At 45.2% G+C, this 16,099-nt stretch overlaps 1 protein-coding gene across 1 annotated transcript in view; it reads right to left on the bottom strand.

Annotated features, from left to right (window-relative positions):
• Positions 1-5,995: 5,995 nt before the first annotated feature.
• Positions 5,996-16,099, bottom strand: part of FAH (fumarylacetoacetate hydrolase (fumarylacetoacetase)) — a 10,960-nt gene continuing 856 nt past the window's right edge. The window contains exons 3-10 of the mRNA XM_009706723.1: positions 15,844-15,896; positions 14,352-14,451; positions 13,525-13,655; positions 12,672-12,747; positions 12,025-12,071; positions 10,957-11,058; positions 9,845-9,962; positions 5,996-6,107 (exon numbers count right to left, since the gene is read on the bottom strand). Coding sequence (XP_009705025.1) covers positions 6,028-6,107; positions 9,845-9,962; positions 10,957-11,058; positions 12,025-12,071; positions 12,672-12,747; positions 13,525-13,655; positions 14,352-14,451; positions 15,844-15,896 — 707 coding nt within the window. The 3' untranslated portion in view covers positions 5,996-6,027. The remainder of the gene's footprint in view (positions 6,108-9,844; positions 9,963-10,956; positions 11,059-12,024; positions 12,072-12,671; positions 12,748-13,524; positions 13,656-14,351; positions 14,452-15,843; positions 15,897-16,099) is intronic.

Genomic DNA, 16,099 nt, shown 5'->3' with positions numbered 1-16,099 from the left:
GAACTCAGGAGTAAAGTTAAGCTCAGGAACTAGGGAGAGGTGGGGAGAAGGCGATTTAAGATTTGGTTTTTCTTTCTCATTACCCTACTGTGATTTGATTGGTAATAAATTAAGCTACTTTGCCCAAGTTGAGTCTGTTTTGCCTGTGACAATAATTGCTGAATTATCTCCCTGTCCTTATCTCGACCCACGAGCCTTTCGTTACATTTTCTCTCCCCTGTCCAGCTGTGGAAGGGGACTGATAGAGCGGCTTTGGTGGGCACCTGGCATCCAGCCAGGGTCAACCCAGCACAACATCTCAGGTGTTTTGATTTAAATAAAAGAGATTAAATCCCCAGTTTCTTAATGCTGCAATGGGAATTCTCAATTTCAGTCAATATTTTTGCATTTGCACTTTTTAAAAAAACTGTTTTAATTAAAATGGTTGATACCCTTTGGCCATTAGCTCATGCTAGCCAGGAGGAAAACACTGCTCACATACATATTTAAAGCAATACACAGTTTAAGATTCCTGGTTGCATTTATTCTCAAGGTTCAATTGAGCCCACAATGGCATTAAGAAATGTTGAATGATACACTTCTTAGTTACAAAGCTCCATGTTTTGTACTGGGACTTGACCAGGCAGCTCCCAGAAGGAAAACAGAAATCAATCAAATACGTATTAAAATTGCATTAAGTGTGCTGAAGCCATAAGGAAAGCAAAGTTTTTCAAAACATGTTTTATATTTAAGACTAATTGGATTTCTAAAGCAGCAGCCGTATTGCCTCCGCAGAGCAAATGAAGTGCCTGGTAGGGACAAGCAGGCAGCAGATCTGGGCACCCTACCAGCCCCTGAGGCAAACCCCAGGGCCAGCCCGGGAGCAGGGTCCTGGGACACAGCAGCTCCAGGGCATCCATTGCTCTGCAGCTCCTGAGCCGGCTGTCCTAGATCCAGCACACAGCAAGGAGGGGGGCAAGAAACCCTCCCCACACTTGCAGCTCCCAACCAGTCCCTTAATATTCATTGTCAAAGGTGTCGATCCTACAAGCTGACCCAACAGGTGCTCAGCTGCCACCTGGGACTTCTGCTCCTGCAGCATTTCCCTTATACTCTAATCGTGCCAACCCCAGCTCTGTTACATCTCCCAATTAGATAATATGGAGCAAATGGAGTGAAAATTAGAAAGCACAGGTCTGTATTTAAAACTTCATGGAAAACCAAACACACATGCAACAGAGAAAGCATTGAGGTGAAGACGTTCTTGGGACTGAGGGGACACAAGAAGGAGGAGCAGCTCACTGCAGATTTGTATGGGGCGGCATGGTACCAGTACTTCAGCATGGCCCTTGTACTTCCAAAGCCTACAATGAATTTTAAAATTCCAGAAATTATCTCTTTCTTTCTCACTAAGCAGCAACTGTGTGGGCATCCTGAAAAGAAGCAGCAATCAAGCCTGAGAAATGGCCTCCCGCCTTACTGCTTAAAGCCAAAACCAATGTGAATATCACCTACCAGCTCTGCCCTTCTTAATAAAGTCACTACCTTGACCCTGAATAGCTACTGAAAGAGCATTTTACTTTGAGTTATTACTGCCTGGTTAATGAACGAATTATGAATATTGCTGACCCAAATGTTTTCATCAAAACTGATTTTTTTTTCCCTTGATATCACATCCATATCTAATTAGAATCTCTGCAGAAAACTATTTTTTGGTGAAGAATGCCAGCATTTCACACAGAAAATCCATTGTTTCCTTTACGTTCTGAAATATGCTTTAGAGTTTTATTCCATGCTTTTATTTTGACAATTATACCAACAACACTATTATAAATTATACCCAGATTTTTCATTACACACCAACCAGATGATGCTTCAATCTATAAGAAAATGCATCTCAGACTATCAAAGAGAGGCTGCCCTTAGTTTTCTTACCAACAAAATAACAAAGCCAGATTAAATGTCACCAGGCAGTATGATTCATTACATTTACAACCAGCCCCTAATAAGGTGGTACAACACAAAAACACCTCCTGCATCCCTCCAAGACCTTTCACCCAACATCCCCAGCATTACTTACGCCCAAGATCACTGCACTCCAGCATGGATCACCACCGGGAGCTGCTGACCTCCGTTGAGAGTGAAACACCTGGCCAACAAGAAGGATGCTGCAGGCAAGCATAAGAGCTGTGGTTTCCATTTAGATGCACATCTCCATTTCCTCTGGTGGGGAAAGCAGGGTCTCTCTTCCTATGCAACATGACATGACTCTGAATGAGTCCCCCCAGGTGCCTGACACAGCAGAAAGTTTTTATTTTTCCTCCAGGCTTCTGAAGATCCAAGGAGGAACTTCTTCTCCTATATCCAGGTCACAAACCTGACGCTATGACAGAGGAGAGGAAAAGGAGCTCTGGGTTTGATTGTTTTTTTTTCTTTTTCATTTTTGCTGGAAGCCAGGTTGTAAGCAAACTAAGGAAAAGAGATTTAAATCAAATTAAATTTAATAACCTCTGGAAGCAGAAAGTGCCATGCTCAAGCCTAATTACAGTAAAAGCTTCCAGAAGTGGAGGTGACACTCTTCATAAAAAGGGTCAACCCAATTGAACTAGCACTTCAAAAATAAACTTTTCTAAGCACCAGGTCTGCATGCTGAACTGAGAGCATCCAAGTTGAAGCACCCTCCTGCTCCAAGAGCCTCACCTTTTCACCTCTGTTCAGCTTCACCCAAAATCAGAAGAGAACTCCATGACCTCAATTTAAAGGGCAAGGGTGCAAAGTGGTCACAGCTGCCCCAGTGGAGATGGAGCAAGCAGGAGGTGCCCAGAACACCTGGGTGTTTCCCAAAACTTGCGTTGGAGGCTGCTGCCTCCCCAGGCAGTAGGTGCTGCTGTGGCTGTAGTGCTGCTAGCCCTAGACAAAAGCAATGCTATTTTAAGGACAACTCTGCACACTGCAGTATAGATATAACCCTCATTTGCCCCTTGACACAGGGTACCCTGGCAGGGATGAGAATCAGCAGTGCTGGTGGCTCTGGGCTCACTGTATTGGGTGAGGGCAGCCCAGCTATAGGCCCCGCTTCTCCCCAATGCCCACCCAAACGAAGCCCACTACCTTCTCCTGGGGGTGAAAAGAAAGTCGCCTTGGGCATAAAAAAAGAGTTTCTTTCCTTTTTTAGCATCTCCTGGCTTTTTGGCCCCCATCCAGGCAGCAAGCGGCAGATGTCTCTAAGCTCTGTCCTGACCAAGGTTTTGGACTTTCTCCAGCTCACCTCTGAAACCTGCTCTCAGAGCTGTATCTAAGCTCCTTTCCAGAAAATCTCCACCTTCTGGGGACCTGAGACATCTCCAGATGTCCCCAGGCTAGAGAAGCTCAGCTCTGTCACCTTGGGGTCACAGGGGGAACCTTACCACCTCCCACCCATCCCCAGCACGGTGCAAGGGTACTTGGCCAGATGCTGGGGGTCGTGGCCCCGGGATGGAAAGCATGGCCACAGCAGATGCAAGGCCGCCCGCCTCCCTCGGGGCTGGGGTTGTGGGTGGCAGCCTGGCTCTGAGTCAGGAGCCAGCTTGCGGGGATTTGTGGCTGGGTGCCTCCATCCTGCCAGGGTTTGGTTTGCAGCAGGGCTCTCAGCACCACTGACCTTCCTGCCTGTCCAAGCAAGGAACCCAATTCCACTTGTTGGCAGCAATTACAGCGTCAGGTTGGCTCTTTGGGAGAGGAAGTCATTGCCCACATACAGGACTTGCCTTTACCTTGCACAGGTAGGGAAGACCACTATGGATTTAACGGTTTCTATAAGTATTCCTGAACCCAGAAAGCACTGACACCTCAGTCCTTCCTGGCTGCAAAATGTCGTGCATCAAGGTCAAAACCCATGACTAATGACCCACTGCCCCGACATCAGCTCTGGTCTCCCTGTGGGTGCACCCCTATCCTCAGACGTTGCATTTCCAACACATCAGATACAGCAAGGTGCAATGTGGATGTCGCATCTGGAGAGAAATTTCTCCACTGGATCAATGCTTTCTGTGTCCTCTGCTGCTGCCAGGAGTAAAGCCAGGCTGTGCTCAGAGGAACTGCAGGAGTTTTTTCTAAATCCAAGAGGGACAGTGTCAACTTGTGGTTGTCATTTGAGGTCAAAAGAAAGCACAAGGCATCCTATAAATTGACAGCCGAGTCAGAGTACATTAAATAAATATCTGCCTATTAGTTCAGCTCCAAGTTTCCACAAGAGCCTGAAGGGGAAATAGCTTTTCCTTGATAAACAACGAGCTGCTGTTTTCCTGGCCAGGTATCCCTCCTGATGATAGTGGCATGTCTTAGGCTAAAAATTTAAATTGATTTGGGGATGATACTCCAAGTATCATTCTTTAAAGGGACTATTATTATTGCACGCTGGAAAAGAGCCTGTTTCAGTGAATATGCCCCATTAGCAGTGATTTATCTGCGCTGCCACATTTTTTCATTAATCTTAATTTCAAATTCATTTTTCTCTCCTGCATGGCCAAGAGGTTCACATTCCTGATCAGCACCGGGTGCTCCTGAGGATGACATCAAATACCCGCATGGCCCACACCAGCAAAACTACCCGGCAGACCTCGGCAGGAGCAACGGGGCAGCCACGGGGAAGCAGCAGCCTAAGCTCATCCTGCTGTCGCTGCACGAAGCCGGCAGCCTCGTCAGGCTCTTCACTTTGAGGACCAAGCAAATATTTAACAAGTTCCCCTTGCACTGTACCAGAGTTCATTATCTGGTCTCCTGAGCTCCTTCAGTCAGTAATACCCTCTAATTGATGTGATTTGGCACTTGGCCATAGAGTTAAATTGATTTGTAGACCAGCGGGAGACGGCAGATGCCCTTTACACTTGAGAAAAGTGGCATGTGGCTTTGTTTACTGCCTGCTGGAAGGGGATGCCACGGCAAGAGATGCCTTTTAGGAGTGCAGGAAGGGGGTCTGCCTCCTCGGTGTCCTCTTACCACAGCCCCTGTTAGGTGACAAGGTGTGACTGCCACCAGCGAGCACCTAGGGATCACTCCAGCCATGAAGTTCTCCCTCCCTTCTTGACCCCAGGGAAGCTGGTGCACAGGGTGAGAGAAATGGGGAATTCTCTTCTCTAAAACCAGGGCAAGAGGCCCAAAGTATCTTCATGCTCACTTTTGAAGGGTGCCCCAACACATGCTCCCATCTCAGGGCTGGCATCGATCTTTGTTCTGCAGCACGGACTGTGGCCTCTGCTTGTGTAAGGGCAGGAGGAGCAGGGACAACCCGCCGGCTCCCGGGGCGAGAGCAGGGCGGCAGCTGCAGGCTGCAACTGACTCGGGTTTATTTGCAGGAACTCATCGGTGCTGCCGTGTACGGGTTGAACTCCAACGCCTGCACAGAGTTTCATTCTGAGATGCAGGAGTTTAGTGTTGAGTCACCTTGGTCATCATTAGTTGTTTGTTGGTGGGTTGCTTTTTGTACAGTACTATTTCTGTTTTCACTATTTTAAAAGGTTGATTAGTTTGTCAAATACTTTTTTGTTTTGCTTTCCTGTTGCTTTTAGTTGTATTGATTATCACATTTGCAAATTGCTTTGTTAAAAATTAGTTTAGGGAATAGTCATGTAACTCTCTTTTGCTCAGGATGATCTACAAGTTTTTAGCATCCATATGCAACTCGCCTTCAGGATTTTACCCCCAGCAAATTAACACTGTGAAAAAAAGAAGTCAGTGTGCAATCTCAGCTGTTATCATCAACCTAGTACTGTGAATATTTAAGTTTATTTGAAAGCCTCTTTTTATAATTATGAAAAAAAAATTAATATAGTAGAAGAGTTAAGAATCTTATTTCCATTTCAATCATCTTGTTCTGAGAATTTGAAGCTAGCATTGAAATCCTTTTCTTATCGCACCAGAGAGCCACATTCATCTTTAACATATTTATTGATAATTAAAAATAATAAGATTCCAATCCCTCATATAAAAATAATAAAGCTGAGTAAAGCAGCATGACTTAGAGGTGGGGGGAGAGATCCTCCTCCTCGGATGTCACCTTACTCCAGTTCATCATGGATCCGACAGAGCTGGAAGGATTTTTCCCGAGCACTGGCCAAATCCCACACGGAAGCCGTTGCCCTGGCAGTATCCTAGGGCCAGAAAACAACAGACAGCTTGTTCTGTAAGGACAGCAGGATTTTACCAGGAATAAAAGTCAATAAAGGCATAAAGAGACCAAAACCAAATGGAAACATTTCAGAAATGCAATGAGGGGTAAAAAAAAAGAACACCTGGAAGAGTTCAAGTAGCCTAGGAATATAAAAAAAAAAAAAAAAGAAAAGAAAAAAGAAGCACTAAATGTTAAACACAGCAATACACAAGTTCAGTGAATTGATCAGAGCACAAACAAGATGTGCAATATTTCTGTTCTCAAACCTAACCTGCAGCATCATCAATCTAACTGGCAAGCTGATTCACTGTCTGGCCCAGCAATTTATCAAGTAAAGCTGGATTCTCTTTCTGCAGCATTAGCACTGCTCTTGGGACATCGGGATGCTTCTAGCCAGAAAGATGATCATTAAACCCCTCAAACCGCAGGACCTACCCTTGCAGAATGTGTTTTGCTCGCTAAAATCAAGTAGCTTAGTTCCATGAGAAACTCAGCATCCGACTCAAAATATTAATTTATCCTCTATTATATAAACAGGCATTGAAGGTCTGCTGACTGCTGCTGAAGTTACCGGCCTGTGACAACATCTCTAACTACAGGACAATTCAACCTCTCCCTACTCCTGCGTGATGGCAGAGATGACATTAGGATGGAGACACTGCAGTACCTCTTGCTGTCACGGGCCAGCCGAGCTGCTCCAGAAACAGCATCCATTAGCAAAGCTGCAGATGAAAGAGGGGAGGGGACACAGCCAGGGGCTTCTGGCCCATCTGGGAGGACTATTCTGGGAAGAAACAGCTGAGGAGACCTACTGTAGCTCTCCGCTACAACAGTTGATCAAAAGAAGGACACAAGTAGCATATGCTGTATTTTAAAGACTGATTTCATAGTTAGAGATGGATTTTCCTGAAATAATGGAATACCGCATCTTTCCTGCATGTGATATAAACCAGCTGCCTTTGAGAAGCCAAGAGGGAGCTGAACAGAACAGACCTTAACCCTGATTCCCACCTTTAGCACAGATCAGTGGAAACCTCCTCTGAGGAAGAGGAGGATGGGTGGGCTCAGGCTGCAGGGCAGCCAGAGTTATTGCAGCATGAGGATAGACCCTGCTGGCTCTAACCCACAGTGCAGCTCTCACAGCCAGGCTGAAATGAAGTTTTTCCAAGGACAGCAGTGTCTATAAGTGCTTGTGTAATAGCCTGCCCACAGACACCATCCCAGTATCCACCGAGCAGTCCTCATTCAGAAGCAATGCTTGAGCAAGACACTTGCTCAGCTCCGTTTCCATTTGTCTCATTAGGCTTCATTGTCAGCTTTCCTTTGAGCACTGGCTTATTATTTCAGTCCAGTTTAGTTATCCCCGCTGTCAACTACAATTTAGAGCAGTACCGAGGCGCAGCACATTTAACAAAGCAAGCTCTGTGCTGCCAGCAGCGTCGGCCTGAGCCGAGTGCCAAGGAGCTACAGCGAGATTTTTGCAGCCAGCTGCAGCACACCACCAGCAACCCTTCCCTTGTAATGCTCCCTCCCTGAGATGCACTTCCTGGGAAAAATATATTTCTCTCATTTTATGTGTTAGGGCTCTGAAATAGCTCCCACAAGGGGAGCGAGAACACAAAGTTGAAATAGGAGACTAGAAATTATGGGTTGGGCACTTGGCAAGAGCTAATGACACTGCCTCGGGAGAGGATGCAATAGCACTAGCACTGCCTCAAGGGTGCCTTAAGGCAGTGGACCTGCCATACATCACTAAATAGGAGCAGATCCCAAACTGTCCCAGCAGACAGCCCCAGCAGCACCTGGCTCTCACAAACGGCGCGATGCCCTGATCACTACCATCACAAACTGTTGCTAGTGTAAAACAGCACGGCAGACTGATTAACATGAGACTGTCCCACTGGGGCAACAGTGCCTTCAGCCAGGTTAACAACAATGCTATCGTGCCGTCTTTAAAGATATACAGGATTTAAAGTATTTAAGTGACACAGCTTGTTCTGGGCATGAAGAACAACATGGGTCATGGTCTAGTCCCATTTGTCCCTCAGCTGGCCACCTTGTGCCAGCAGCTCCCAAACTGCAAGGTGCTCATTGCCAGTAAGGATGTCAGCATGTAACTCCAAAGGGATGTTCATAATCCCTAACTGTACCCTAATTTAGGGCTCCTGGCATAGTTACTGGAGGGAGACCTGCAACTCTGGAGGGCAGCATGGTACTCTGAATTGTCGGAGGAGTGTCTCTCTGCACGGGACGTATAGGGAGCCTATGGAGAGCAGTGTCAGATGCCTACACGTTGCAGCATGAGTAGTTGCTGGGTTGTTGGGAGGCTGATGCATGTCAGATGTATTGAGTGGTCCTCGGTTTCATCATCTACGGCTCTCTCCAGTACCTCTCAATCTCCACTTGTCTCAGCATCTTCCTCTGCAAAACTGGCAGCACTTCACAGAAACACGATTTTCAAAGCTATTTTGTAGGCTGCCAGAGAGGAGGCACTGGGGCCCTGGCTGCAGCACTACCAAAACTGCCTACGGAGCCATCCCTGGGAGACTGGAATACGTCCATATATACCTATCTCTTTTTCATCACAGAAAAGTTCTTCATTTTTGTTAAAAACCTTTCTGAAAAAATGAGAAATTTTAGACTATTTTGGCAAAAATCCTGGAAGTCCTGGTTGGATTAAGCAGGCATGTGAACATATAATAGCATCACACCGTCATGTCCTTCAGATTGCTGCACGGGCATTAGTCACTCACATTTTCTCTGCCCTAAGTCACATTTTTAAGTGTTTTCTCATTGCTTGAGCCATTTTGTTCTCTGTGCAGACTCTCTCTGATCACATCAGCGTGATGGAGTTGCTCAGAGCCATGTGTGGCACTGGCTGGGTCTCATCTGATGAAGCACAACATCCCACAAGATATTCTCTAAAAATATTCTCTAAAAATTCAGTAGGCGACATAGCAAAGACATATGCATGAATCAAAAGTTTCTCATGGCTGTTCTTGCCAAATATTTGCCACCTCAAAGCCATAATGAGGTTGACAAGATGAGAGGAGAGGAAAAAAATAGATTTGTTTCGCACTAATCTTTGGATTAAAAAGAAGTAGGAGTGGGATTTAGATCACAAAACACCATGGTAGATTTTAATTCATAAAATCCTTAGTTTATCAAAGTGAAAATTAAAACCATGGCCCAGCATGAAACAGCTCTCAAGCACAGCCCTTTTCAGAGGGGAGCTGCTCAGCTGCTCTAGCAGGTTTCATGCTGTTTCCCACATATTTGATTTGCAACACACTTTGTTGAATGTGCCTATGTTACAAATGAAATATTATTTGCAAAATAACTTTTTTCAGCATTTACCAAGCTCTGCTCTGCACAAATTCGGACTGTGGTGGCAACAACACATCAGCTGCTTCGAGTCCCAAGATATTTTCACCCATAAAGGCAAACCTACCTCCATCGTCCCCTTAGCACTCATGCATAGGCATAGCAAGATCATTAAGTACTTAGCAAAGCAAATAATCTAATCCAGAAATCATTTATTGCAGGGAAATTTCTATCCACTTGCTTTGCCTTCTGACAGGTAGGATGGAAACAACGGTGCTTGCGTGTCAGGTACGTACAGAACAGCCCACCTCCCCGCCAGGCACTTACACTGCTGGGACCAGTCTACGGAAACATGTCCTTGGTGCAGTGTAAGGGCAGTTTTTTGGCCATTACCTGTCAAAATGATTTCATCTCCGTCCTGCAGGAATTTACGGGACTGTCCACTGCCAAGAGGGATTTCTTTTGTTCCGTTCCAGGACAGCTCCAGCATGGAGCCAAAGCTCTCCGGCTCCTGCAGCAAGAGTTCATAAACAAATAAACAATTTTTTAGTATCCGTCCTGCTGTTAAGCTACTTGCTGCTGGAAGTAGACACACAAGTATGTTAGCTCTATAGAACAGAGTTTTGCTGTTGATTTAATTCATTGATACATTGGCTTGTTTTCCTGCCTTTGCATTTTAATGGCTTGCTCACCATAAGCAGTCAGGTTTACAGCTGTTATCTGGTGTGTTTAACATAGTGCTAAACTCTGTAAAAACAGTTTGGGTTTGCTACAGCAAGAGTGGAAACAAATCGAGGGCACGTCTACAAATCCAGTGCTTTTATGTAGTCAAGTTTTGGATTTTTATTTACATTTTGTTCTTCAGAAGAGCAAAGCTGGTGAATGTTTGTAAGTCTTTAACATCAATCTGCAGAACAACAGTTTGAAGGAAGCAAAAAGCACTTCAGAAATGCTCAAAATGGAAGTATAGGTATCCCAACTTGGAAACAACTTACCTGAGGCTGTCTTTCAGACAGCATGAACAGGATTTATATTTGATGTTTCAGAAAGTGCAAGTTACTCATACATTGCAACAACTGTCCGTATGGCAGTTCAGGGGGAATAATAGCTTGTGAAGTTAGCGCCAAATATGTAGTATTAGAGAAACTAAAAGTTATACCCATGTACCTTTTGCATTCTTCTCAAATAAAAAAGCTGCATTTCATAGAGCATAAATGTGCCGTGTCGATGCTTGTGCACAGAAATCAGCTTGCATTTGTAGTAAAATAGTTCTTAGAAAAAGGAGTACAGGAGAGATTACCAACAAAAAACCAATAACAACAAAAAAACAACCACTTCTCAATGCGATTTTGGGGCTACCAACGCAGCAGCCCAAAGTGCCTAGGAAAGAACCGCAGGTATTTTCATGGCCGCTCAAATCAAGCAGGGCTTAAACCCAAAGCCCTGCCCAGTTGGTTTTGGATTGCTGACCAGTTCTCAGTGACTGTTGTTATTTGAACACTTACGGGTCCACTGATTGTGCCGGAGGCCAGGAGATCTCCAGGTCTGAGGTTGCACCCATTGATGGAATGATGAGTCAGCTGCTGTTTCATGGTCCAGTACATGTGCTGGAGGAAGGAGGAAGAGGAGGCTAAAGCAATGAAAGACAAACCTCTCTGGTGTGCCATTAGGCTATGCAGAATGTATTGCATTCTTGGGATGATGCTGGCAAGACTGTCCCTAAAGAAAAGTTTCCTTATTTAATCGGGAACTGCCAGCAACCTAAAAGCAACCTCCACAGTTACTTAGTGCTGCATTCTCAGTAGTTACAGTGCCCTGGGTGATTGCTTTCTAAATGGTGACCAGGAGCTGCTCTGTGCATATGAAACACATACTTTAACATGCAATTTAGTCCCTTAAAACTTCTCTTCTTTCAACTGGATGTCATTTCTCTTTAAGGCCAGCACTGCTGACTCAGGATCCATGATCTGGTCCGGTACTTTAATGGCTTTATAGAAAAATCTCCTTATTACTGATTTGCTGACTACTGATTTACTGATTAAGGTAATTATGATGCAAAGAACCAAATGCAAATATAAAAATTGATTGAGAAATCCTGTAGCTGGTACCTATACTTCCTGGCTTCCATCAGCCCATAGAGGCAGAGCCACCACGCTGCCCGCAGAGGGGCCAGGACAGAGACAGGCTTGGAGCGATGTTGGAGCAGCCAGTCTGCATCTAAATTACCTGTGCTGTATTGCACCTCAGCACGGCAAGACGCAATTCCCCTTGCCTGCCAGTCCTCTGCTTTCACCGCTCCCTGCCAAATAAGTACACAGCTTCTGATGCTCTGAGCACCCTAAACCAAGCAGCAGAAAGAGCTGCTCCCTTCTTCAGTGCTCGAGCATTCAGGTGTTTCCATCTCCGTAGGGGTGAACTGTCACCACCCTCCACCCTTTTCCCTCTGCCCCCTACGCGCACACACACCACGTCTGATCTTCAGCTAATGCAAAAATCAGTGTTTGAAATCGCCTTAGACTGGAGCTGATGGCATCAGCAAGATTTCAAACAACTAAAAGATACTGGAGTCTTACCTTGAAATTGGATCTGCATATAGTAGTTGGCATGCTCATTCCTTCTCCTGCAGAAAACAAAAAATAAGAAACAGGAAAGAAATTTGTTTGTGTTGGATGAATGATGTTGGAGTCTTTTGATTTTACAGATGGATGGAGACTTCTTTTATCATTGTAATCCCTAACAAGAAACAAGTAATAACATTTTCTATTGATATGAAGGCCAGCATTTCACAGAAAACAAGCGTGTGGATGACACCGGGGTAGCATCAAGCTATCTGTTTCCCACTCTCTGCTCTACTACAGGAGCAAAACCTGGACCTACCAGTCAGCAGGGCCATGAGCTGGGAGTCTGAGCGGGGTTAACATCTGAATCCCACATACATCGGCTCTCTCCATGCCCTGTTTATCCCTGCCCATGCAGGCAGACCCCTCAGGGACTCTCGTCATCATAAGCTGATCATCTGGGGGGCATTCCCTCCTTGACACATTGCTGCACGGCCAACGGGGAGCATGAAGAGCTTTGCCCCTTTCTCTGACAGAGGGAATCTGGGCAAAGATGGAAAAGGAGGACTGCAAAGCCAAGAGAAATTTCTCTGAAATACATGGTGGTTCTGCATCTCTTAATTGGCAATTTCATCTTTATAACCCACTCAGCATTGCCGTACCTTTAATAGCAACAAAGAGCTTGATGTCGAAAGTGTAGGGTTCTTTATCCTGAAGGTAGGGCAGTGGCTTGGGATCCTAAAAGGATATAAAAAACATCACAGTCTAAATAAACATAAAGAAAAATTCCAGGAGCCATCCCAGTGACTTTTTGTTTAACATGTGTATACTGCACACCCTGTTTACTTCACCATTGTTACTGCTCAGATTATTGTTTTGCTTGGTCTCATGCACACGCTTTTAAAGGTCTTTCTGAACAGATGTGATATCAATATAATCCAATTCCTTTTTCTGCACATGGGCTCCAAAAGCCCTCTCCATCACTATGGCGTGGATGTTAATCCAAAACAAGTAAGAGCGGTAGCACACCTTTGCTCTGTGCCTGCACACAGAAGATGGTGAGCTCTCTGCAAGACTCTTTATTATCGTTTTCAATTTTAACTACAGGTCTACATAATGCAACAACTGGAAATGCTTGAACAAAGTGTTTTGGCTTGAGTGCACTCTCTCTCCACTGCTTGCTGGGTGCTAAGTGCTACCAAACGCTAACAAGAAGCTCTCCGATCAGTTTATTTTCCAGGTGTTTTAAAGGAGATGATTTTTCTGCCCTGTTCAAGCAGGCAGGATGACAGCACAGGGCACTATGTGCCACCACCAGTGACATTAATGAGAATTTGAACTCAGAGGGCCCAGGATGCCTTCATATGCTTGGAAGCAGGATCACACTTGCAAACTCTATGAAGAAAGCGCTTGGCGTTGATACAGCTCGGTGATTTCTACTGATGGGATCTGCCAGTTCTGCTGAGATCTTTCTAGCACTGTTTCTCCTTTATTTCAGCCCTTTCTCTTGCTAACCTGGACAGGGTTTGGCAACACAAATGGCATGAGAGCTTCCATCGTAACAACCCAAGGAGAGATGGTTGTGCCAAAGCTCTTGCTCAGGAACGGACCCAGAGGAACGTATTCCCATTTCTGGATGTCACGGGCTAGGAAGAGAAAAACCAAAGTAATGCTGTTAAATATATCCTAAGGGTTGCGCAACCATCACACCTGTGAAAGAGTAACATGGATTGGAAATGTTATCACCACCCTTTTCTAGCCATTGTGCCCAAATCCTGATTTAAACCCATCCCTTTCAGACCCTCAACCAATTGTATTAGACCAGCTAGATTAGGAAGAAAAGTCAGCAATAATTAAAAGAAGTCAGGCTATCCCCATATAACCAGTATTTTTATCCCCAGTTTAGTTAATGTTCTTACACCCAGCTAATGGTCCATGCCAGTCACAGGGCCAATTTCAAGTAGGTAAATCTATGCAGAGACTGAGGGATTTGCAATTGCCAAATCATTTTCCTACTCCTGACACTGAAATCAATCCTCTGTTGGAATCACCATCCTCAGGGCTGCTCCATCCCTGCCCAGAAGAAACTAGACTGATACTACCTCTTTCATAAGTAAATAAATCTTCATCAGGCAGCAATTTCTGGTTCTACCGATGGATCGAAAATGGATTGAGATAGAGCCTGAGAAATGCAGATAGCATTTCATTTTCATCCCTTTCAAACGCACTCAGTGGTTTCAGTGATCACTATCCTATTATTAAAACATATAATTTAGCCCTATCTAAGTTTTCCCGCGACGCTGTAACCCCCTCTCCAGGCAGACTCCTGCAGCACCGGTTACCGCTCCAGTCGTTCATAAGGACCATCCCAAAGATGTGCTCCTGGGCTCTGCTGATAGGAATTGGCTCCCCATACTTGTTTCCAGGACCTACAAAGAACGCCTGAAATTGAAAAGCAAAGTGTTGATTAAGGAAGTTTTTGAAGCTAAAAATCTTTGCTGCACAGAGGGTTACATGCACAAGCAACAGAGGCTGGACAGGATGGGATTTTGCATTATTTCCCATACACAATTAGACAAAACCCATGGCCTACTCCCTCTTTCTTCCCTCCATGAAGCTGGCAGGGTTGAAATATTTAAGGGCACTGTGTTGCTAAGAGGCAGTTATTAAATAAGGGTATGATGTTGTCAAAATGCAGGAGCAAAAACGGTCCCTGCTAATTACAATCCGGATGCAGAACAGGTTTGCTTGCTGAAGTGGCTCTGCTGCAGACAGGAAAGAGTTTAAAGTCATCCGAGGGGATGCTGAACACGGTTGGGGCCTGTCGTGACAGTGGGGAAGAGGAGACAGGTGGAGAAATGTGCCCACTAAGTCAAACAGGTCATGAACTAGGTGCCTGCACTCGCTCCCTTACAAAATGTACAGCCTGAGCATGTGGCAGAGAATGCTGCAGGGAATCTCAGTTGTCTCTTTCTGCCAACATGCAACTTTTTTATTCTAAAGTCTTCATCGGTCTAAATCCAGTCTCACGGCAGCCAGCAGTAAAACTCGGGCTGCAAAGCAGAGGTGTGGCAGCACTTCACATTCCCCACTTCATGGGACCGCCTCGCACTGTATAGCATTGATCTGCAAAGCATACAGCGTTAAAGGCTTTCAGTTCATTTTTAGTACCATTTCCCATCATATTAGGCTTCTACTTTTTTTTTTAAAGGGGAGAGATGGGCAATAAATAATCTAAAAACTATATAAATGATATAACAAACAATCCTATAAAACGCTCCCTTCTGGACCACACTAAGCCACAAGAAGACGCACCTCCCAAGGATGTTTTGTTACAACACCCACAGCACAGGTTTCATCTTTCCAGCCAGAAGCATGAGGAGTTTGAATTGCCCTCCCAAGAACTCAGGGCTTCTTCTGCTCCAGACTCAAGGCGCAGACAGCCTGTACTTCCAAAATCCCCAGCGTCCACTGAAAGATCCTGGCTGCAGTGCAGAGGGAACTGCTAACCAGATAACAGGCCGTGGTGCCTGATAAAAAGAATTAAGCCTGTCTGCTTCCAGACTGCTGCACCACAGCTCAGATTTGGCCAGACGAGCTGTTTCCAACCTGAAAGCCGTATTAGCAAACCACTCAATGAGCTAATGCACCCTGCAATTGGTTGGAAGGGAGGGTTTCCTCCACAGAAATCTTTATTGCCTGCTACACAGACTACTCAGAGGGAAACACAGGAATGGACTTTATGCGACACTCATTTTAGAAGAAGCTAGACCTACCTTTTCTTCCCTGTTTCAATGTTTTTCAAGTGGTAAGGAAAAAAAAGCCCCATCTTACCATTTCTAACTCAATATCCAGACGCTTACAAGCACCAAGCACTGGAGGTTTATCTGTGGGTAGAAGAAAGAGTATTTTACAATAGGTAGGCAGGTAGGGAAATAAAAGTAACAGCCAGAAGAAACAGAGCAGCTGATGCTGCCTGGCATGATAACACAAGATGGCCTTACTCAGGGTTTCTAAACCCCAGGCTGGGCTTTAGACAAGGCATCCAGACCCATCCTCTCCACTACTGGATGATGTGGAGGAAAAATAA

The sequence above is a fragment of the Cariama cristata genome, unplaced genomic scaffold (assembly GCF_000690535.1).
Source record: "Cariama cristata isolate BGI_N322 unplaced genomic scaffold, ASM69053v1 scaffold20418, whole genome shotgun sequence".
Taxonomy (NCBI): Eukaryota; Metazoa; Chordata; class Aves; order Cariamiformes; family Cariamidae; genus Cariama; species Cariama cristata.
The sequence above is the reverse complement of the archived record's forward strand: the minus strand, read 5'-3'. Positions and strand labels throughout refer to the sequence as shown.